Here is a 25,037-nt window from a genome sequence, read left to right on the forward strand (position 1 = left end):
CTGGCCAAGGCTTTCGACTCACCGTCAATCACCGCATTCTTATTGGCAGACTCAATAGCCTTGGCTTCTCTAATGACTGCCTCGCCTGGTTCACCAACTACTTCTCAGACAGAGTTTCGTGTGTCAAATCGGAGGGTCTGTTGTCCGGACCTCTGGCCGTCTCTATGGGTGTTGTCCCAGGGAACAATCCTCGGGCCGACTCTTTTCTCTGTAAATATCAATGATGTCGCTCTTGCTGCAGGTGATTCTTTGATCCACCTCTACGCAGATGACACCATTCTGTATACATCTGGCCCTTCTTTGGACACTGTGCTACAAACATCCAAACGAGCTTCAATGCCATACAACACCCTTCCGTGGCCTCCAACTGCTTTTAAATGCAAATAAAACTAAGTGCATGCTCTTCAACCGATTGCTGCCCGCACCCTCCTGCCCAACTAGCATCACTACTCTGGACGGTTCTGACTTAGAATATGTGGACAACTACAAATACCTAGGTGTCTGGTTAGACTGTAAACTCTCCTTCCAGACTCACATTAAAACGTATTCAGGCTAGGGTCTATTTTTCTCCACTTCCTGTCTGACTGACGTGCCCAAAGTAAACTGCCTGTTACTCAGGCCCAGAAGCCAGAAGCATATAATTGGTACCATTGGATAGAAAACACTTTGAAGTTTGTAGAAATACTACACTGAACAGTTTCCCATTGGCCTACTATGCTGAGTGGTTTCCCATTGGCCTACTACACTGAGCCTTCTGGGAAACTCACATCATAGAGACCTACTTCACTTATTTGGATTGTGGTCTGTGGTGTTTTATCAATGCTCCAATATACATAAGGACTTTTGTCGCCTTACTCCCTCCCGTCTGTGCACACAAACCATGTTTTGTCAACAGTGGATTGGGAACACATTAACTATGCCTGGTAAGTATCATATCTGCACCTTACCATCTCTGCACCACCTAAGCCACGTCACTATCTCTGCACCACATAAGCGACGTCACCATCTCTGCACCACATAAGCGACGTCACCATCTCTGCACCACATAAGCGACGTCACCATCTCTGCACCACATAAGCGACGTCACCATCTCTGCACCACATAAGCGACGTCACCATCTCTGCACCACATAAGCGACGTCACCATCTCTGCACCACATAAGCGACGTCACCATCTCTGCACCACATAAGCGACGTCACCATCTCTGCACCACATAAGCGACGTCACCATCTCTGCACCACATAAGCGACGTCACCATCTCTGCACCACATAAGCCACATCACCATATCTGCACCACATAAGCCACTTCAGAGCACACGGAGAATAACTAATAAATACAAAATGGCACCGTAGCAAAATGTCAACATAGAAGATTTTAGATTGCAAAGACAAATACAGAGGATGTGGTTTGTAGAGAAGGTCACATGAGGTCACCTTCGGTGATGACCAAAAGGAGAGTGTCTGCTCCTTTGTTGAGAGACTCTACTTGTTGAGCTCTGCTGCTGACAGGCAGAGGCCTAGGGTTCTGGAAGTGCCCTCCACTCCACTGGAACAGCACACAGCCGTCCCCCATCTTTCTCCTCATACAGACAACCAGGTAGAGGGTGGTCCCATGGGAGAAGGGAGACACGCTGAGGACACCCTGAAGCTCCAGGCTCTGATGGAGAGCCAAGACACTTCCGGTCCACACGAACACCTGGTAAAAACAAGACAAGTTAGCTACTAGCTAGTCGAGATCAACTCCAGGTGGTGAAGTCAAAATCCATTGGCCGTTTTGATTTGAATGACAATCGTAATGTGGTGGTGTGCATGTGGATATCATGTCCTGGAGCACCTGTACTGTACAGGTATGTTTCACAGGTTATGGCAAGTTAATTTCAACCAACAAACTCACCTGGCTTGAGGCAATCAAGTAGTGTCTTTTTTCAATGGAGAAGTGTTTAACATCAAGAGCTTCAACAGCCAGTGATTGTTCCTATGGGGAAAGGTTTGATGTTCAATATACATGAATGTATTACTGAACTTAATGCCACTGACATGGAGTGACTGTCAAAAGAGAACTAACCATAGGAACAGAAGGCCAATGAGTGATTGATTTATTGATTACTATGTAGATATTACATAATGTCTGCAAGCAGAAAACACATCATAAGGACCACAAATTAAAAGACAACAGTCAAGTCCAAAATGTAACAGGCTTCACCAGGGTTAGATTGAGGTTCTGTTGCACTCTGAACAGGCTGAGGTTGACAGCAGGGTAGTCCGGGAGGGCGCCGTGTGTGATCGCTACATAGGAAGAGCCGTTCATAGAGAAACCCACACACATCCTAGGGTCCTGGATCGTCACCGACTGAAAACAAGAGAGAATTATATGTATTTTTGCCATTTAGCAGATGGTCTTATCCAGAGCAACATACAGGATCAATTAGGGTTAAGTGCCTTGCTCAAGGGAACAAACATTGTTACCTTGTTGGCTCGGGGATTCGAAACAGCAACCTTTCGGTTACTGGCCCAACACTCTTAACCACTAGACTACCTGCCACCCCATAGTGCAATCAGGCATCATGGTATACTATGAATAGACTGATGCATATGTGTATGCAACACAAAGCAAGGCAGTTTTCTAAAAGCTGTTCTGGGTGAGTCGTTCATGTCTTCCTTCCCTCTTCCCTTCATCTTTCTGGCCTCCTACATAGTTCAACTACTGTCCCTACAGTGCCTTCAGTAACTACTCACATCCCTTGACTTTGTCCAACATGTTTTGTGTTACAGCCTGAATTAAAAAATGGATTCAATTGAGATTTTGTGTCACTGGCCTACACACAATAACCCATAATGTCAAAGTGGTATTATGTTTTTAGAAATGTTTAGAAATGTATTCAAAATGAAATGCTGAAATGTGTTGAGTCAATAAGTATTCAACAGCTTTGTTATGCAAGCATAAATAAGTTCAGGAGTAAAAATGTGCTTAACAAGTCACATAATACGTTGCATAGACTCACTCTATGGCAATAATAGTATTCAACATGATTTTTGATGACTACCTCATCTCTGTACCATTGATCATTGATGACTAATGACTACCTCATCTCTGTACCACACACATACAGATAATTGTAAGGTCCCTCAGTCGAGCAGTGAATTTCAAGCACAGATTCGACCACAAAGACCAGGGAGGTTTTCCTATGCCACACAAAGACCAGGGAGGTTTTCCTATGCCCCACAAAGACCAGGGAGGTTTTCCTATGCCCCACAAAGACCAGGGAGGTTTTCCTATGCCCCACAAAGACCAGGGAGGTTTTCCTATGCCCCACAAAGACCAGGGAGGTTTTCCTATGCCACACAAAGACCAGGGAGGTTTTCCTATGCCACACAAAGACCAGTGAGGTTTTCCTATGCCCCACAAAGACCAGGGAGGTTTTCCTATGCCACACAAAGACCAGGGAGGTTTTCCTATGCCACACAAAGACCAGGGAGGTTTTCCTATGCCACACAATGACCAGGGAGGTTTTCCTATGCCCCACAAAGACCAGGGAGGTTTTCCTATGCCACACAAAGACCAGGGAGGTTTTCCTATGCCACACAAAGACCAGGGAGGTTTTCCTATGCCTCACAAAGACCAGGGAGGTTTTCCTATGCCTCACAAAGACCAGGGAGGTTTTCCTATGCCTCACAAAGACCAGGGAGGTTTTCCTATGCCACACAAAGACCAGGGAGGTTTTCCTATGCCTCACAAAGACCAGGGAGGTTTTCCTATGCCACACAAAGACCAGGGAGGTTTTCCTATGCCCCACAAAGACCAGGGAGGTTTTCCTATGCCACACAAAGACCAGGGAGGTTTTCCTATGCCTCACAAAGACCAGGGAGGTTTTCCTATGCCACACAAAGACCAGGGAGGTTTTCCTATGCCTCACAAAGACCAGGGAGGTTTTGCTATGCCACACAAAGACCAGGGAGGTTTTCCTATGCCACACAAAGACCAGGGAGGTTTTCCTATGCCACACAAAGACCAGGGAGGTTTTCCTATGCCACACAATGACCAGGGAGGTTTTCCTATGCCCCACAAAGACCAGGGAGGTTTTCCTATGCCACACAAAGACCAGGGAGGTTTTCCTATGCCACACAAAGACCAGGGAGGTTTTCCTATGCCTCACAAAGACCAGGGAGGTTTTCCTATGCCTCACAAAGACCAGGGAGGTTTTCCTATGCCTCACAAAGACCAGGGAGGTTTTCCTATGCCTCACAAAGACCAGGGAGGTTTTCCTATGCCCCACAAAGACCAGGGAGGTTTTCCTATGCCACACAAAGACCAGGGAGGTTTTCCTATGCCTCACAAAGACCAGGGAGGTTTTCCTATGCCACACAAAGACCAGGGAGGTTTTCCTATGCCACACAAAGACCAGGGAGGTTTTCCTATGCCTCACAAAGACCAGGGAGGCTTTCCTATGCCACACAAAGACCAGGGAGGTTTTCCTATGCCACACAAAGACCAGGGAGGTTTTCCTATGCCACACAAAGACCAGGGAGGTTTTCCTATGCCCCACAAAGACCAGGGAGGTTTTCCTATGCCACACAAAGACCAGGGAGGTTTTCCTATGCCACACAAAGACCAGGGAGGTTTTCCTATGCCACACAAAGACCAGGGAGGTTTTCCTATGCCACACAAAGACCAGGGAGGTTTTCCTATGCCTCACAAAGACCAGGGAGGTTTTCCTATGCCCCACAAAGACCAGGGAGGTTTTCCTATGCCACACAAAGACCAGGGAGGTTTTCCTATGCCACACAAAGACCAGGGAGGTTTTCCTATGCCTCACAAAGACCAGGGAGGTTTTCCTATGCCTCACAAAGACCAGGGAGGTTTTCCTATGCCTCACAAAGACCAGGGAGGTTTTCCTATGCCACACAAAGACCAGGGAGGTTTTCCTATGCCTCACAAAGACCAGGGAGGTTTTCCTATGCCACACAAAGACCAGGGAGGTTTTCCTATGCCCCACAAAGACCAGGGAGGTTTTCCTATGCCACACAAAGACCAGGGAGGTTTTCCTATGCCTCACAAAGACCAGGGAGGTTTTCCTATGCCACACAAAGACCAGGGAGGTTTTCCTATGCCTCACAAAGACCAGGGAGGTTTTCCTATGCCACACAAAGACCAGGGAGGTTTTCCTATGCCCCACAAAGACCAGGAGGTTTTCCTATGCCACACAAAGACCAGGGAGGTTTTCCTATGCCACACAAAGACCAGGGAGGTTTTCCTATGCCACACAATGACCAGGAGGTTTTCCTATGCCCCACAAAGACCAGGGAGGTTTTCCTATGCCACACAAAGACCAGGGAGGTTTTCCTATGCCACACAAAGACCAGGGAGGTTTTCCTATGCCTCACAAAGACCAGGAGGTTTTCCTATGCCTCACAAAGACCAGGAGGTTTTCCTATGCCTCACAAAGACCAGGAGGTTTTCCTATGCCTCACAAAGACCAGGGAGGTTTTCCTATGCCTCACAAAGACCAGGGAGGTTTTCCTATGCCTCACAAAGACCAGGGAGGTTTTCCTATGCCCCACAAAGACCAGGGAGGTTTTCCTATGCCACACAAAGACCAGGGAGGTTTTCCTATGCCTCACAAAGTCCAGGGAGGTTTTCCTATGCCTCACAAAGACCAGGGAGGTTTTCCTATGCCTCACAAAGACCAGGGAGGTTTTCCTATGCCTCACAAAGACCAGGGAGGTTTTCCTATGCCCCACAAAGACCAGGGAGGTTTTCCTATGCCACACAAAGACCAGGGAGGTTTTCCTATGCCTCACAAAGACCAGGGAGGTTTTCCTATGCCACACAAAGACCAGGGAGGTTTTCCTATGCCTCACAAAGACCAGGGAGGTTTTCCTATGCCACACAAAGACCAGGGAGGTTTTCCTATGCCTCACAAAGACCAGGGAGGTTTTCCTATGCCTCACAAAGACCAGGGAGGTTTTCCTATGCCACACAAAGACCAGGGAGGTTTTCCTATGCCACACAAAGACCAGGGAGGTTTTCCTATGCCTCACAAAGACCAGGGAGGTTTTCCTATGCCCCACAAAGACCAGGGAGGTTTTCCTATGCCACACAAAGACCAGGGAGGTTTTCCTATGCCTCACAAAGACCAGGGAGGTTTTCCTATGCCTCACAAAGACCAGGGAGGTTTTCCTATGCCACACAAAGACCAGGGAGGTTTTCCTATGCCACACAAAGACCAGGGAGGTTTTCCTATGCCTCACAAAGACCAGGGAGGTTTTCCTATGCCCCACAAAGACCAGGGAGGTTTTCCTATGCCACACAAAGACCAGGGAGGTTTTCCTATGCCCCACAAAGACCAGGGAGGTTTTCCTATGCCCCACAAAGACCAGGGAGGTTTTCCTATGCCACACAAAGACCAGGGAGGTTTTCCTATGCCTCACAAAGACCAGGAGGTTTTCCTATGCCCCACAAAGACCAGGGAGGTTTTCCTATGCCCCACAAAGACCAGGGAGGTTTTCCTATGCCACACAAAGACCAGGGAGGTTTTCCTATGCCCCACAAAGACCAGGGAGGTTTTCCTATGCCACACAAAGACCAGGGAGGTTTTCCTATGCCTCACAAAGACCAGGAGGTTTTCCTATGCCACACAAAGACCAGGGAGGTTTTCCTATGCCACACAAAGACCAGGAGGTTTTCCTATGCCTCACAAAGACCAGGGAGGTTTTCCTATGCCTCACAAAGACCAGGGAGGTTTTCCTATGCCACACAAAGACCAGGGAGGTTTTCCTATGCCACACAAAGACCAGGGAGGTTTTCCTATGCCTCACAAAGACCAGGGAGGTTTTCCTATGCCCCACAAAGACCAGGGAGGTTTTCCTATGCCACACAAAGACCAGGGAGGTTTTCCTATGCCCCACAAAGACCAGGGAGGTTTTCCTATGCCCCACAAAGACCAGGGAGGTTTTCCTATGCCACACAAAGACCAGGGAGGTTTTCCTATGCCTCACAAAGACCAGGGAGGTTTTCCTATGCCCCACAAAGACCAGGGAGGTTTTCCTATGCCCCACAAAGACCAGGGAGGTTTTCCTATGCCACACAAAGACCAGGGAGGTTTTCCTATGCCCCACAAAGACCAGGGAGGTTTTCCTATGCCACACAAAGACCAGGGAGGTTTTCCTATGCCCCACAAAGACCAGGGAGGTTTTCCTATGCCACACAAAGACCAGGGAGGTTTTCCTATGCCCCACAAAGACCAGGGAGGTTTTCCTATGCCACACAAAGACCAGGGAGGTTTTCCTATGCCTCACAAAGACCAGGGAGGTTTTCCTATGCCACACAAAGACCAGGGAGGTTTTCCTATGCCACACAAAGACCAGGGAGGTTTTCCTATGCCACACAAAGACCAGGGAGGTTTTCCTATGCCCCACAAAGACCAGGGAGGTTTTCCTATGCCACACAAAGACCAGGGAGGTTTTCCTATGCCACACAAAGACCAGGGAGGTTTTCCTATGCCACACAAAGACCAGGGAGGTTTTCCTATGCCACACAAAGACCAGGGAGGTTTTCCTATGCCTCACAAAGACCAGGGAGGTTTTCCTATGCCCCACAAAGACCAGGGAGGTTTTCCTATGCCACACAAAGACCAGGGAGGTTTTCCTATGCCTCACAAAGACCAGGGAGGTTTTCCTATGCCCCACAAAGACCAGGGAGGTTTTCCTATGCCTCACAAAGACCAGGGAGGTTTTCCTATGCCTCACAAAGACCAGGGAGGTTTTCCTATGCCTCACAAAGACCAGGGAGGTTTTCCTATGCCCCACAAAGACCAGGGAGGTTTTCCTATGCCACACAAAGACCAGGGAGGTTTTCCTATGCCTCACAAAGACCAGGGAGGTTTTCCTATGCCACACAAAGACCAGGGAGGTTTTCCTATGCCCCACAAAGACCAGGGAGGTTTTCCTATGCCACACAAAGACCAGGGAGGTTTTCCTATGCCTCACAAAGACCAGGGAGGTTTTCCTATGCCACACAAAGACCAGGGAGGTTTTCCTATGCCCCACAAAGACCAGGGAGGTTTTCCTATGCCACACAAAGACCAGGGAGGTTTTCCTATGCCCCACAAAGACCAGGGAACTTATTGGTAAACAAAAAGCAGATATTGAATAACCATTTGAGCATCGTAAAGTTATTAATTACACTTTGGATGGTGTCTCAATACACTCAGGAACTACAGTGATATTGGCATCCTTCCTAACTTAGTAGCTGGAGAGAAGCAAACCGCTCTGGAATTTCACCATGAGGCCAATGATAACTTTAAAAAGTTACAGAGTTTAATTGCTGTGATAGGACAAAACTGAGGGTCAACAACATTGTAGTTACTCCACAATACTATCTAAATGACAAATTGAAAAGAAGGAAGCCTGTACAGAATACAAATTCTCCAAAACATGCATCATGTTTGCAATAAGGTACTAAAGTAATACTGCAAAAAAATTGGCAAACTAATTAACTTTATGTCCTCAATACAAAGCGTTATGTTTGGGGCAAATCCAACACATCACTGTGTCGTGTCTGTGACTATCATTAATTGTGAAGACTGTTATTTTATCAAATAAATTCTCTATGTGTATTACTATTATGTGATTAAACTAATAGTGCAAACTTTAATTAACTAGGAAGTTGGGGCACCACAGGAAAATATTTTAATCTCTAGTTCCCGAATCGACTCTTCAGATATTTTCACATCTTATCAATTAGTCTTCTATTAATTAATTATTAATTGTTACCTCATTAGTCTCATTCCAAAAATCGTAAAATTCTTGGTTATCTGCATGAACCCTAGTTTCCATCATGAATAACCAATATACAAATTGGCTTCATTATTTATTTACTAAATAAATAAATAATCAGAGAAATACATAACAAACAAACAGTAGATATTGGTTACTAACAATGATAGAAAAGTCCCTAGTGGGCTAAGCCGATATGACGGGCTGGTAGACAAATGGAAAGGGGTGGGAACTGAGAAAGAGTGGGAAAGACTAAATGTATTCACTACACACAGTCTATAATTATATTAATTGAAATGCTAATCCTTTGCACATGAATGGCCGCTCATTCGAGAAAAATGACAATTTATATATTTTCGCCCGTATTTCGTTGTCTTCTCTGTTGGAATCCTCGATCATCCTGTAGAGTTCATCAGAGTCTCTGGTTAACTTTCCCAGAAGTCACAATGTCTTTTGTGGTTGTAGGTGGTTAGAATGGATACTTCTCATAGAATAGATGCTTCGGCTGTTGTCTGTATTCTCATTCTAGATTTACGTCATTTCTAGCTGCAGACTAGTAATTATACTTCTAAGATTTTATCTTATTCTGTAGTGATCGATAGTGTCAGAGTTGAACCATTTCCAGCTGTGTAGCCAAAACTACAGCTGTATGGTCTCCGATGGCATATAGAATTGTAGCCTAGAGGAAAACCTGTTTCAGTCTGCCTTTCAACAGACAATGGGAGACAAATTCACCTTTCAGCAGGACATTAACCTAAAACATGAGGCCAAATCTACGCTGTAGTTGCTTCCCAAGACAACATTGAATGTTCCTGAGTGGGTAGTTACAGTTTTGACTTAAATCGTCTTGAAAATCCATGGCAAGACTTGAACATGGCTGTCTAGCAATGATCAACAACCAACTTGACAGAGCTTGAAGAATATAACAACATAAATGTGTACGTATTATATAATCCAGGTGTGCAAAGCTCTTATAGACTTACCCAGAAAGACTCACAGCTATAATCCTGCCAAAGGTTATTCTAACTGTCACGTTCGTTATAAGGATCGGACCAAGGTGCAGCGTGGTATGTGTACATTCTTATTTATTTCAAGAATGAAACACTGAAGAAAATAACTAAATGGACTGGGAACTGTCGCCGGAAGCTGGTGGGACCGGGCTGAAGACACACATCTCAGGTCGAGTGCGGGGAGCAGGCACAAGATGTACTGGACTGTGGAGGCGCACTGGAGGCCTGGTGCGTGGGACCGGTACAGGTGGCACCGGGCTGAAGACACGCACCTCAGGACAAGGGCGGGGAGGAGGCACAGGACGTGCTGGACTGTGGAGGCGCACTGGAGATCTGGAGCGTAGAGCTGGCACAATGCGTCCTGGCTGGATGCTCACCTGAGCCCGGCAAGTGCGGGGCGCTGGCACAGGATGCACTGAGCTGTGCAGACGCACCGGAGACACAGTACGCAGAGCTGGCGCAGGATATCCTGGTCCAAGGAGGTGTACTGGAGACCAGGAGCGCATCACTGCGTAACACGGTGTCTGATCTGTCACACGCTCCCCACGGTAAGCACGAGGAGTTGGCTCAGGTCTCCAACCTGACTCAGCCAATCTCCCCGTGTGCCCCCCAAAGATTTTTTATGGGGCTGCCTCTCGTGCTTGTCTTGTTGGTACAACTCCTCCTAATATCGCCGTTCCGCTTTCACTGCCTCTATCTCCTCCTTAGAACGGCGATGCTCCCCAGCCTGCATCCAGGGTCCTGCTCCGTCCAGGATCTCCTCCCAGCTCCATTCCTCCTGAACATGCTGCTTGGTCCATTTTTGGTGGGATCTTCTGTCACGTTCGTTATAAGGATCGGACCAAGGCGCAGAGTGGTATACCTACATTCTTATTGATTTAAATAATGAACATTGAACAAAATAACAAAATGATCCGTGAAGCTATACAAACGAGTGCTGACAGGCAACTACACATAGTCAAGATCCCACAAACACCAAAGGGAAATGGCTACCTAAATATGATCCCCAATCAGAGACAACGATAAACAGCTCCCTCTGATTGGGAACCATATCAGGCCACCATAGACATACAAATCACCTAGACCTACAAAAACCCTAGACATACAAAAAACTCTAGACAATACAAAAACTAGCGTACCCACCCTAGTCACACCCTGACCTAACCAAAATATAAAGAAAACAGAGATATCTCATTACAGGGCGTGACACTAACATGTTTTGACTCAGGGTGTGAATACTTATGTAAATTATATATTTCTGTATTTCATTTTCAATCATTTTGCAAACATTTCCAGAAATATGTTTTCACTTTGTCATGGAGTATTGTGTATAGATGCGTGAGAAAAAAAGTCAAGGGATATGAATACTTTCTGAAAGCACTGTATATAGTTCAACTATCGTACCTATGTAGTTTAGCCTAGCAGAGGCCAAGATAGAGCTTATAGCTAAGCCTATAAGAGGCCAAGATAAGCTATGCAATAAGTTCTATCAGAGGTCAATACGGAGATAATTGCTTAGCCTATCAGGGGTCAAGATGGATATTTTTGCTTAGCCTAAAAGAGGTAAATATGCAGCATATTGCTTAGCCAATTACCATATTACTTATCGCTTTCACATCCTCTCCGATCTCCACCTGCTTAGGGTGTAGGGTCTAGGGGTCGATATAGAATTGGGCTATAGGATACTGTTTAGATACATCACTAGATTACCTGTATAGGCACCAACACCCCCTGCCACCTGTAAAGAGTGGCGTGGGTCTGGGTGGAGCCTGCAGTTGAGGGCCTGTCTAGCCTCATGGCCAGAGGAGAGGCTCCACCAGCCAGGGAACACCAGCCTGAGGTGGGGGTCTCTGGGAAGATCTGATACACTGCCATCACTGGAAGAGTCCCCTCTGAAAATTGACTAGTATAATCACTGTATATCATGGTGAACATATGAATACAGACCTGGAACTGAAATTACCACTATATTTTCTACTGAGGGCATATGACATTAACTGAGTGCAGAAATGAAGTACCTAGCCCATCTTACCCACGGCAACAGCTGTGTCCGACTGAGTCTCCCACTCCACACTGACCGCTGCCTCCAGACCTTTAATGCGGGACACAGTCAAGAACACGGTCCTACCGCCCTCCTTCCCCACCACAGAGCTATCAGTCCTGCAGAGATAGATGTACATGTGTGACGTGTGTGAGCGTGTCTGTGTGAGCGTTTGAGTGTGTGCGTGCATGTTTGTATGTGTGAATGCATGTGTGTGCATGTGCGTGTGTGAGTGTGATCCAGTGTTCGCTCACCTGTTGAGGGAGGAGGCGATGCGGAAGAGGCCCAGAGGGGCGGAGTTTTGCAGCACAGTGATGACTGTGTAGAATATGTCACCAAGCCGCGCCCCTCCAGTTGGACTGGACAGGGTCACTGTGAATGTCTCGTTCACCTCAGGCTCAGCGTCCAGAACTGCCCAGATCTCCAAAGTCTACAACATCAACACATCAGAGATCATCAACCAACACATCAGAGATCATCAACCAACACGTCAGAGATCATCAACCAACACGTCAGAGATCATCAACCAACACGTCAGAGAACATCAACCAACACATCAGAGATCATCAACCAACATGTCAGACATCATCAACCAACACGTCAGAGATCATCAACCAACACATCAGAGATCATCAACTAACACGTCAGAGATCATCAACCAACACGTCAGAGATCATCAAACAACACGTCAGAGAACATCAACCAACATGTCAGACATCATCAACCAACACGTCAGAGAACATCAACCAACACGTCAGAGAACATCAACCAACACGTCAGAGAACATCAACCAACACGTCAGAGAACATCAACCAACACGTCAGAGATCATCAACCAACACGTCAGAGATCATCAACCAACACGTCAGAGATCATCAACCAACACGTCAGAGATCATCAACCAACACGTCAGAGAACATCAACCAACACGTCAGAGAACATCAACCAACACGTCAGAGAACATCAACCAACACGTCAGAGATCATCAACCAACACGTCAGAGATCATCAACCAACACGTCAGAGATCATCAACCAACACGTCAGAGATCATCAACCAACATGTCAGACATCATCAACCAACACGTCAGAGATCATCAACCAACATGTCAGACATCATCAACCAACACGTCAGAGAACATCAACCAACACGTCAGAGAACATCAACCAACACGTCAGAGAACATCAACCAACACGTCAGAGAACATCAACCAACACGTCAGAGAACATCAACTAACACGTCAGAGAACATCAACTAACACGTCAGAGAACATCAACCAACACGTCAGAGAACATCAACTAACACGTCAGAGAACATCAACCAACACGTCAGAGATCATCAACCAACACGCCAGAGATCATCAACCAACACGTCAGACATCATCAACCAACACGACAGAGATCATCAACCAACACGTCAGACATCATCAACCAACACGTCAGAGAACATCAACCAACACGTCAGAGAACATCAACCAACACGTCAGAGAACATCAACCAACACGTCAGAGAACATCAACTAACACGTCAGAGAACATCAACCAACACGTCAGAGAACATCAACCAACACGTCAGAGAACATCAACTAACACGTCAGAGAACATCAACTAACACGTCAGAGAACATCAACTAACACGTCAGAGATCATCAACCAACACGTCAGAGATCATCAACCAACACGTCAGAGAACATCAACTAACAAGTCAGAGAACATCAACCAACACGTCAGAGAACATCAACTAACACGTCAGAGAACATCAACCAACACGTCAGAGATCATCAACCAACACGTCAGAGATCATCAACCAACACGCCAGAGATCATCAACTAACATGTCAGAGAACATCAACCAACACGTCAGAGAACATCAACCAACACGTCAGAGAACATCAACCAACACGTCAGAGAACATCAACTAACACTTCAGAGAACATCAACCAACACGTCAGAGAACATCAACCAACACGTCAGAGAACATCAACCAACACATCAGAGAACATCAACCAACACGTCAGAGAACATCAACCAACATGTCAGAGATCATCAACTAACACGTCAGAGATCATCAACCAACACATCAGAGAACATCAACCAACACGTCAGAGAACATCAACCAACACGTCAGACATCATCAACCAACACGTCAGACATCATCAACCAACACGCCAGAGAACATCAACCAACACGTCAGAGAAGATCAACCAACACGTCAGACATCATCAACTAACACGTCAGAGATCATCAACCAACACGTCAGAGAACATCAACCAACACGTCAGAGAACATCAACCAACACGTCAGAGAACATCAACCAACACGTCAGAGATCATCAACCAACACGTCAGAGATCATCAACCAACACGTCAGAGATCATCAACCAACACGTCAGAGATCATCAACCAACATGTCAGACATCATCAACCAACACGTCAGAGATCATCAACCAACACGTCAGAGATCATCAACCAACATGTCAGACATCATCAACCAACACATCAGAGAACATCAACCAACACGTCAGAGAACATCAACCAACAACGTCAGAGAACATCAACCAACACGTCAGAGATCATCAACTAACACGTCAGAGATCATCAACCAACACGTCAGAGAACATCAACCAACACGTCAGAGAACATCAACCAACACGTCAGAGAACATCAACTAACACGTCAGAGAACTTCAACTAACACGTCAGAGAACATCAACTAACACGTCAGAGATCATCAACCAACACGTCAGAGATCATCAACCAACACGTCAGAGAACATCAACTAACACGTCAGAGAACATCAACCAACACGTCAGAGAACAACAACCAACACGTCAGAGAACATCAACCAACACATCAGAGAACATCAACCAACATGTCAGAGAACTTCAACTAACACGTCAGAGAACATCAACCAACACATCAGAGAACATCAACCAACATGTCAGAGAACTTCAACTAACACGTCAGAGATCATCAACCAACACGTCAGAGAACATCAACTAACACGTCAGAGAACATCAACCAACACGTCAGAGAACATCAACCAACACGTCAGAGAACATCAACCAACACGTCAGAGAACATCAACCAACACGTCAGAGAACATCAACTAACACGTCAGAGATCATCAACCAACACGTCAGAGAACATCAACTAACACGTCAGAGAACATCAACCAACACGTCAGAGAACATCAACCAACACGTCAGAGAACATCAACCAACACATCAGAGAACATCAACCAACACGTCAGAGAACATCAACCAACACGTCAGACATCATCAACCAACACGTCAGACATCATCAACCAACACGCCAGAGAACATCAACCAACACGTCAGAGAAGATCAACCAACACGTCAGACATCATCAACTAACACGTCAGAGATCATCAACCAACACGTCAGAGAACATCAACCAACACGTCAGAGAACATCAACCAACACGTCAGAGAACATCAACCAACACGTCAGAGATCATCAACCAACACGTCAGAGATCATCAACCAACACGTCAGAGATCATCAACCAACACGTCAGAGATCATCAACCAACATGTCAGAGATCATCAACTAACATGTCAGAGAACATCAACCAACACGTCAGAGAACATCAACCAACACGTCAGAGAACATCAACCAACACGTCAGAGAACATCAACTAACACTTCAGAGAACATCAACCAACACGTCAGAGAACATCAACCAACACGTCAGAGAACATCAACCAACACATCAGAGAACATCAACCAACACGTCAGAGAACATCAACCAACATGTCAGAGATCATCAACTAACACGTCAGAGATCATCAACCAACACATCAGAGAACATCAACCAACACGTCAGAGAACATCAACCAACACGTCAGACATCATCAACCAACACGTCAGACATCATCAACCAACACGCCAGAGAACATCAACCAACACGTCAGAGAAGATCAACCAACACGTCAGACATCATCAACTAACACGTCAGAGATCATCAACCAACACGTCAGAGAACATCAACCAACACGTCAGAGAACATCAACCAACACGTCAGAGAACATCAACCAACACGTCAGAGATCATCAACCAACACGTCAGAGATCATCAACCAACACGTCAGAGATCATCAACCAACACGTCAGAGATCATCAACCAACATGTCAGACATCATCAACCAACACGTCAGAGATCATCAACCAACACGTCAGAGATCATCAACCAACATGTCAGACATCATCAACCAACACATCAGAGAACATCAACCAACACGTCAGAGAACATCAACCAACAACGTCAGAGAACATCAACCAACACGTCAGAGATCATCAACTAACACGTCAGAGATCATCAACCAACACGTCAGAGAACATCAACCAACACGTCAGAGAACATCAACCAACACGTCAGAGAACATCAACTAACAGGTCAGAGAACTTCAACTAACACGTCAGAGAACATCAACTAACACGTCAGAGATCATCAACCAACACGTCAGAGATCATCAACCAACACGTCAGAGAACATCAACTAACACGTCAGAGAACATCAACCAACACGTCAGAGAACAACAACCAACACGTCAGAGAACATCAACCAACACATCAGAGAACATCAACCAACATGTCAGAGAACTTCAACTAACACGTCAGAGAACATCAACCAACACATCAGAGAACATCAACCAACATGTCAGAGAACTTCAACTAACACGTCAGAGATCATCAACCAACACGTCAGAGAACATCAACTAACACGTCAGAGAACATCAACCAACACGTCAGAGAACATCAACCAACACGTCAGAGAACATCAACCAACACGTCAGAGAACATCAACCAACACGTCAGAGAACTTCAACTAACACGTCAGAGATCATCAACCAACACGTCAGAGAACATCAACTAACACGTCAGAGAACATCAACCAACACGTCAGAGAACATCAACCAACACGTCAGAGAACATCAACCAACACATCAGAGAACATCAACCAACACGTCAGAGAACATCAACCAACACGTCAGACATCATCAACCAACACGTCAGACATCATCAACCAACACGCCAGAGAACATCAACCAACACGTCAGAGAAGATCAACCAACACGTCAGACATCATCAACTAACACGTCAGAGATCATCAACCAACACGTCAGAGAACATCAACCAACACGTCAGAGAACATCAACCAACACGTCAGAGAACATCAACCAACACGTCAGAGATCATCAACCAACACGTCAGAGATCATCAACCAACACGTCAGAGATCATCAACCAACACGTCAGAGATCATCAACCAACATGTCAGACATCATCAACCAACACGTCAGAGATCATCAACCAACACGTCAGAGATCATCAACCAACATGTCAGACATCATCAACCAACACATCAGAGAACATCAACCAACACGTCAGAGAACATCAACCAACAACGTCAGAGAACATCAACCAACACGTCAGAGATCATCAACTAACACGTCAGAGATCATCAACCAACACGTCAGAGAACATCAACCAACACGTCAGAGAACATCAACCAACACGTCAGAGAACATCAACTAACACGTCAGAGAACTTCAACTAACACGTCAGAGAACATCAACTAACACGTCAGAGATCATCAACCAACACGTCAGAGATCATCAACCAACACGTCAGAGAACATCAACCAACACGTCAGAGAACATCAACTAACACGTCAGAGAACATCAACCAACACGTCAGAGAACATCAACCAACACGTCAGAGAACATCAACCAACACATCAGAGAACATCAACCAACACGTCAGAGAACATCAACCAACATGTCAGAGATCATCAACCAACACGTCAGAGATCATCAACCAACACATCAGAGAACATCAAACAACACGTCAGAGAACATCAAACAACACGTCAGAGAACATCAACGAACACGTCAGAGATCATCAACCAACACGTCAGAGAACATCAACCAACACGTCAGACATCATCAACCAACACGTCAGACATCATCAACCAACACGTCAGAGAACATCAACCAACACGTCAGACATCATCAACCAACACGTCAGACATCATCAACCAACACGCCAGAGAACATCAACCAACACGTCAGAGAACATCAACCAACACGTCAGAGAACATCAACCAACACGACAGACATCATCAACCAACACGTCAGAGATCATCAACCAACACGTCAGAGAACATCAACCAACACGTCAGAGATCATCAACCAACACATCAGAGAACATCAACCAACACGTCAGAGAACATCAACCAACACGTCAGAGAACATCAACCAACACGTCAGAGAACATCAACCAACACGTCAGAGAACATCAACCAACACGTCAGAGAACATCAACCAACACGTCAGAGAACATCAACCAACACGTCAGAGATCATCAACCAACACGTCAGAGATCATCAACCAACACGTCAGACATCATCAACCAACACGTCAGAGAACATCAACCAACATGTCAGAGATCATCAACCAACACGTCAGAGATCATCAACCAACACGTCAGAGATCATCAACCAACATGTCAGACATCATCAACCAACACGTCAGAGATCATCAACCAACATGTCAGACATCATCAACCAACACGTCAGAGAACATCAACCAACACGTCAGAGAACATCAACCAACACGTCAGAGAACATCAACCAACACGTCAGAGATCATCTACTAACACGTCAGAGATCATCAACCAACACGTCAGAGATCATCAACCAACACGTCAGACATCATCAACCAACACGTCAGAGAACATCAACCAACACATCAGAGAACATCAACCAACACGTCAGAGAACATCAACCAACACGTCAGAGATCATCAACCAACACGACAGACATCATCAACTAACACGTCAGAGATCATCAACCAACATGTCAGACATCATCAACCAACACGTCAGAGATCATCAACCAACACGTCAGAGATCATCAACTAACACGTCAGAGATCATCAACCAACACGTCAGAGATCATCAACCAACACGACAGACATCATCAACTAACACATCAGAGATCATCAACCAACACGACAGACATCATCAACTAACACGTCAGAGATCATCAACCAAAACGTCAGAGAACATCAACCAACACGACAGACATCATCAACTAACACGTCAGAGATCATCAACCAACACGTCAGAGATCATCAACCAACACGTCAGAGATCATCAACCAACACGTCAGAGATCATCATCAGACATCATCAACCAACACGTCAGAGATCATCAACCAACACGTCAGACATCATCAACCAACACGTCAGAGATCATCAACCAACACGTCAGAGAACATCAACCAACACGTCAGAGAACATCAACCAACACGTCAGAGAACATCAACCAACACGTCAGAGATCATCAACCAACAGAGATCATCAACCAACACGTCAGAGATCATCACCAACACTCAGAGAACATCAACCAACACGTCAGAGAACATCAACCAACACGTCAGAGAACATCAACCAACACGTCAGAGAACATCAACCAACATCAGAGAACATCAACCAACACGTCAGAGATCATCAACCAACACGTCAGAGATCATCAACCAACACGTCAGAGATCATCAACCAACACGTCAGACATCATCAACCAACACGTCAGAGAACATCAACCAACATGTCAGAGATCATCAACCAACACGTCAGAGATCATCAACCAACACGTCAGAGATCATCAACCAACATGTCAGACATCATCAACCAACACGTCAGAGATCATCAACCAACATGTCAGACATCATCAACCAACACGTCAGAGAACATCAACCAACACGTCAGAGAACATCAACCAACACGTCAGAGAACATCAACCAACACGTCAGAGATCATCTACTAACACGTCAGAGATCATCAACCAACACGTCAGAGAACATCAACCAACACGTCAGAGAACATCAACCAACACGTCAGAGAACATCAACTAACACGTCAGAGAACATCAACTAACACGTCAGAGAACATCAACCAACACGTCAGAGAACATCAACCAACACGTCAGAGATCATCAACCAACACGTCAGAGATCATCAACCAACACGTCAGACATCATCAACCAACACGTCAGAGAACATCAACCAACACATCAGAGAACATCAACCAACACGTCAGAGAACATCAACCAACACGTCAGAGATCATCAACCAACACGACAGACATCATCAACTAACACGTCAGAGATCATCAACCAACATGTCAGACATCATCAACCAACACGTCAGAGATCATCAACCAACACGTCAGAGATCATCAACTAACACGTCAGAGATCATCAACCAACACGTCAGAGATCATCAACCAACACGACAGACATCATCAACTAACACATCAGAGATCATCAACCAACACGACAGACATCATCAACTAACACGTCAGAGATCATCAACCAACACGTCAGAGAACATCAACCAACACGACAGACATCATCAACTAACACGTCAGAGATCATCAACCAACACGACAGACATCATCAACTAACACGTCAGAGATCATCAACCAACACGTCAGAGATCATCAACCAACACGTCAGAGATCATCAACCAACACGTCAGAGATCATCAACAAACACGTCAGACATCATCAACCAACACGTCAGAGATCATCAACCAACATGTCAGACATCATCAACCAACACGTCAGAGATCATCAACCAACACATCAGAGAACATCAACCAACACGTCAGAGAACATCAACCAACACGTCAGAGAACATCAACCAACACGTCAGAGATCATCAACCAACACGTCAGAGATCATCAACCAACACGTCAGAGATCATCAACCAACACGTCAGAGAACATCAACCAACACGTCAGAGAACATCAACCAACACGTCAGAGATCATCAACCAACACGTCAGAGAACATCAACCAACACGTCAGAGATCATCAACCAACACGCCAGAGATCATCAACCAACACGTCAGAGAACATCAACTAACACGTCAGACATCATCAACCAACACGTCAGAGAACATCAACCAACACGTCAGAGAACATCAACCAACACGTCAGAGATCATCAACCAACACGTCAGAGATCATCAACCAACACGTCAGAGATCATCAACCAACACGCCAGAGATCATCAACCAACACGTCAGAGAACATCAACCAACACGTCAGAGATCATCAACCAACACGTCAGAGAACATCAACCAACACGTCAGAGATCATCAACCAACACGTCAGAGATCATCAACCAACACGTCAGAGATCATCAACCAACACGTCAGAGAACATCAACCAACACATCAGAGATCATCAACCAACACGTCAGAGAACATCAACCAACACATCAGAGAACATCAACCAACACGTCAGAGATCATCAACCAACACGTCAGAGAACATCAACCAACATGTCAGAGATCATCAACTAACACGTCAGAGATCATCAACCAACACATCAGAGAACATCAACCAACACGTCAGAGAACATCAACCAACACGTCAGACATCATCAACCAACACGTCAGACATCATCAACCAACACGCCAGAGAACATCAACCAACACGTCAGAGAAGATCAACCAACACGTCAGACATCATCAACTAACACGTCAGAGATCATCAACCAACACGTCAGAGAACATCAACCAACACGTCAGAGAACATCAACCAACACGTCAGAGAACATCAACCAACACGTCAGAGATCATCAACCAACACGTCAGAGATCATCAACCAACACGTCAGAGATCATCAACCAACACGTCAGAGATCATCAACCAACATGTCAGACATCATCAACCAACACGTCAGAGATCATCAACCAACACGTCAGAGATCATCAACCAACATGTCAGAGAACATCAACCAACACGTCAGAGAACATCAACCAACAACGTCAGAGAACATCAACCAACACGTCAGAGATCATCAACTAACACGTCAGAGATCATCAACCAACACGTCAGAGAACATCAACCAACACGTCAGAGAACATCAACCAACACGTCAGAGAACATCAACTAACACGTCAGAGAACTTCAACTAACACGTCAGAGAACATCAACTAACACGTCAGAGATCATCAACCAACACGTCAGAGATCATCAACCAACACGTCAGAGAACATCAACTAACACGTCAGAGAACATCAACTAACACGTCAGAGAACATCAACCAACACGTCAGAGAACATCAACCAACACGTCAGAGAACAACAACCAACACGTCAGAGAACATCAACTAACACGTCAGAGAACAACAACCAACACGTCAGAGATCATCAACCAACACGACAGACATCATCAACCAACACGTCAGACATCATCAACCAACACGTCAGAGAACATCAACCAACACGTCAGAGAACATCAACCAACACGTCAGAGAACATCAACCAACACGTCAGAGAACAACAACCAACACGTCAGAGAACATCAACCAACACGTCAGAGAACAACAACCAACACGTCAGAGAACAACAACCAACACGTCAGAGAACATCAACCAACACGTCAGAGAACATCAACCAACACGTCAGACATCATCAACCAACACATCAGAGAACATCAACTAACACGTCAGAGAACATCAACCAACACGTCAGAGAACATCAACTAACACGTCAGAGAACATCAACCAACACGTCAGAGAACATCAACCAACACGTCAGAGAACATCAACCAACACATCAGAGAACATCAACCAACACGTCAGAGAACATCAACCAACACGTCAGAGAACATCAACCAACACATCAGAGAACATCAACCAACACGTCAGAGAACATCAACAAACACGTCAGAGATCATCAACCAACACGACAGACATCATCAACTAACACGTCAGAGATCATCAACCAACATGTCAGACATCATCAACCAACACGTCAGAGATCATCAACCAACACGTCAGAGATCATCAACTAACACGTCAGAGATCATCAACCAACACGTCAGAGATCATCAACCAACACGTCAGAGAACATCAACCAACACGACAGACATCATCAACTAACACGTCAGAGATCATCAACCAACACGACAGACATCATCAACTAACACGTCAGAGATCATCAACCAACACGTCAGAGATCATCAACCAACACGTCAGAGATCATCAACCAACACGTCAGAGATCATCAACAAACACGTCAGACATCATCAACCAACACGTCAGAGATCATCAACCAACATGTCAGACATCATCAACCAACACGTCAGAGATCATCAACCAACACGTCAGAGAACATCAACCAACACGTCAGAGAACATCAACCAACACGTCAGAGAACATCAACCAACACGTCAGAGATCATCAACCAACACGTCAGAGATCATCAACCAACACGTCAGAGATCATCAACCAACACGTCAGAGAACATCAACCAACACGTCAGAGAACATCAACCAACACGTCAGAGATCATCAACCAACACGTCAGAGAACATCAACCAACACGTCAGAGATCATCAACCAACACGCCAGAGATCATCAACCAACACGTCAGAGAACATCAACTAACACGTCAGACATCATCAACCAACACGTCAGAGAACATCAACCAACACGTCAGAGAACATCAACCAACACGTCAGAGATCATCAACCAACACGTCAGAGATCATCAACCAACACGTCAGAGATCATCAACCAACACGCCAGAGATCATCAACCAACACGTCAGAGAACATCAACCAACACGTCAGAGATCATCAACCAACACGTCAGAGAACATCAACCAACACGTCAGAGATCATCAACCAACACGTCAGAGATCATCAACCAACATGTCAGAGATCATCAACCAACACGTCAGAGAACATCAACCAACACATCAGAGATCATCAACCAACACGTCAGAGAACATCAACCAACACATCAGAGAACATCAACCAACACGTCAGAGATCATCAACCAACACGTCAGAGATCATCAACCAACACATCAGAGATCATCAACCAACACGTCAGACATCATCAACCAACACGTCAGAGAACATCAACCAACACGTCAGAGAACATCAACCAACACGTCAGAGATCATCAACCAACACGTCAGAGATCATCAACCAACACGTCAGAGATCATCAACCAACACGTCAGAGATCATCAACCAACACGCCAGAGATCATCAACCAACACGTCAGAGAACATCAACACGTCAGAGAACATCAACACGTCAGAGAACATCAACCAACATGTCAGAGAACATCAACCAACACGCCAGAGATCATCAACCAACACGCCAGAGATCATCAACCAACACGTCAGAGATCATCAACCAACATGTCAGAGAACATCAACCAACACGCCAGAGATCATCAACCAACACGCCAGAGATCATCAACCAACACGTCAGAGAACATCAACACGTCAGAGATCATCAACACGTCAGAGATCATCAACCAACACGTCAGAGATCATCAGCACGTCAGAGATCATCAGCACGTCAGAGATCAGAATATAAAGAGATTTATAGCTTCCCTGACCTCTGTGCTTCCAAGGTACTGAAACACATCAAGATAAGATGTCTATACCAAACGGCCTTTGATATTCTCCAAATAACACGCCTCTTGCCTTTATATCAATTAACTCAATTATCCAATACATATCTTCAATCTTTTCAATCAATTATACAATATATATTTTCAATCAATTATCCAATATACTGTATATCTTTAATCAATTATCCAATAAATATCTTCAATCAATTATCCAATAAATATCTTCAATCAATTATCCAATATTTTTCTTCAATTTATTCAATCAATAATTTAATATATATCTTCAATATTTTCAATAAATTATCCAATAGATATCGTCAATTTATTCAATCAATTATCCAATATATATTTTCAGTCAATTATCCAATATTTGTCTTCAATTCATTCAATCAATTATCCAATATTTATATTGAATCTATTCAATATATTAAATCAAGCCTCCAATATATATCTTCAATCAATTAATTTAACTATCCAATATATGTCTTCAATCAATTCATTTAATTATCCAATATATATCTTCAATCAATTAATTTAATTATTCAATATATATCTTCAGTCTATTCAGTTCAACAGTTCAATCAGTTCCCCTGTATCTATACCCGGGATGGGCAACTGGGGGATTTTTGTTGGTCCACACATCAATTTCCACAAAATAAAAATGTTTTGGAATCCAGTCGGCTTCTCAACTTCCTGTTGAAATTTAGAATAGTAGAATACCCAAGGTGCAATATTTGAAATATTTCTCTTGTTATGTC

General features: G+C 44.9%; 1 protein-coding gene across 1 annotated transcript in view; it reads right to left on the bottom strand.

Moving 5' to 3' along the window:
• Positions 1-25,037, bottom strand: part of LOC118394018 (adhesion G-protein coupled receptor V1) — a 285,170-nt gene that overhangs the window by 166,822 nt on the left and 93,311 nt on the right. The window contains 6 exon segments of the mRNA XM_052461147.1: positions 1,435-1,696; positions 1,895-1,975; positions 2,204-2,350; positions 11,496-11,677; positions 11,818-11,945; positions 12,081-12,256. Of these exon segments, the coding sequence (XP_052317107.1) occupies positions 1,435-1,696; positions 1,895-1,975; positions 2,204-2,350; positions 11,496-11,677; positions 11,818-11,945; positions 12,081-12,256 (976 nt within the window).

This window comes from Oncorhynchus keta, chromosome 14 (genome assembly GCF_023373465.1).
Source record: "Oncorhynchus keta strain PuntledgeMale-10-30-2019 chromosome 14, Oket_V2, whole genome shotgun sequence".
Lineage (NCBI taxonomy): Eukaryota > Metazoa > Chordata > Actinopteri > Salmoniformes > Salmonidae > Oncorhynchus > Oncorhynchus keta.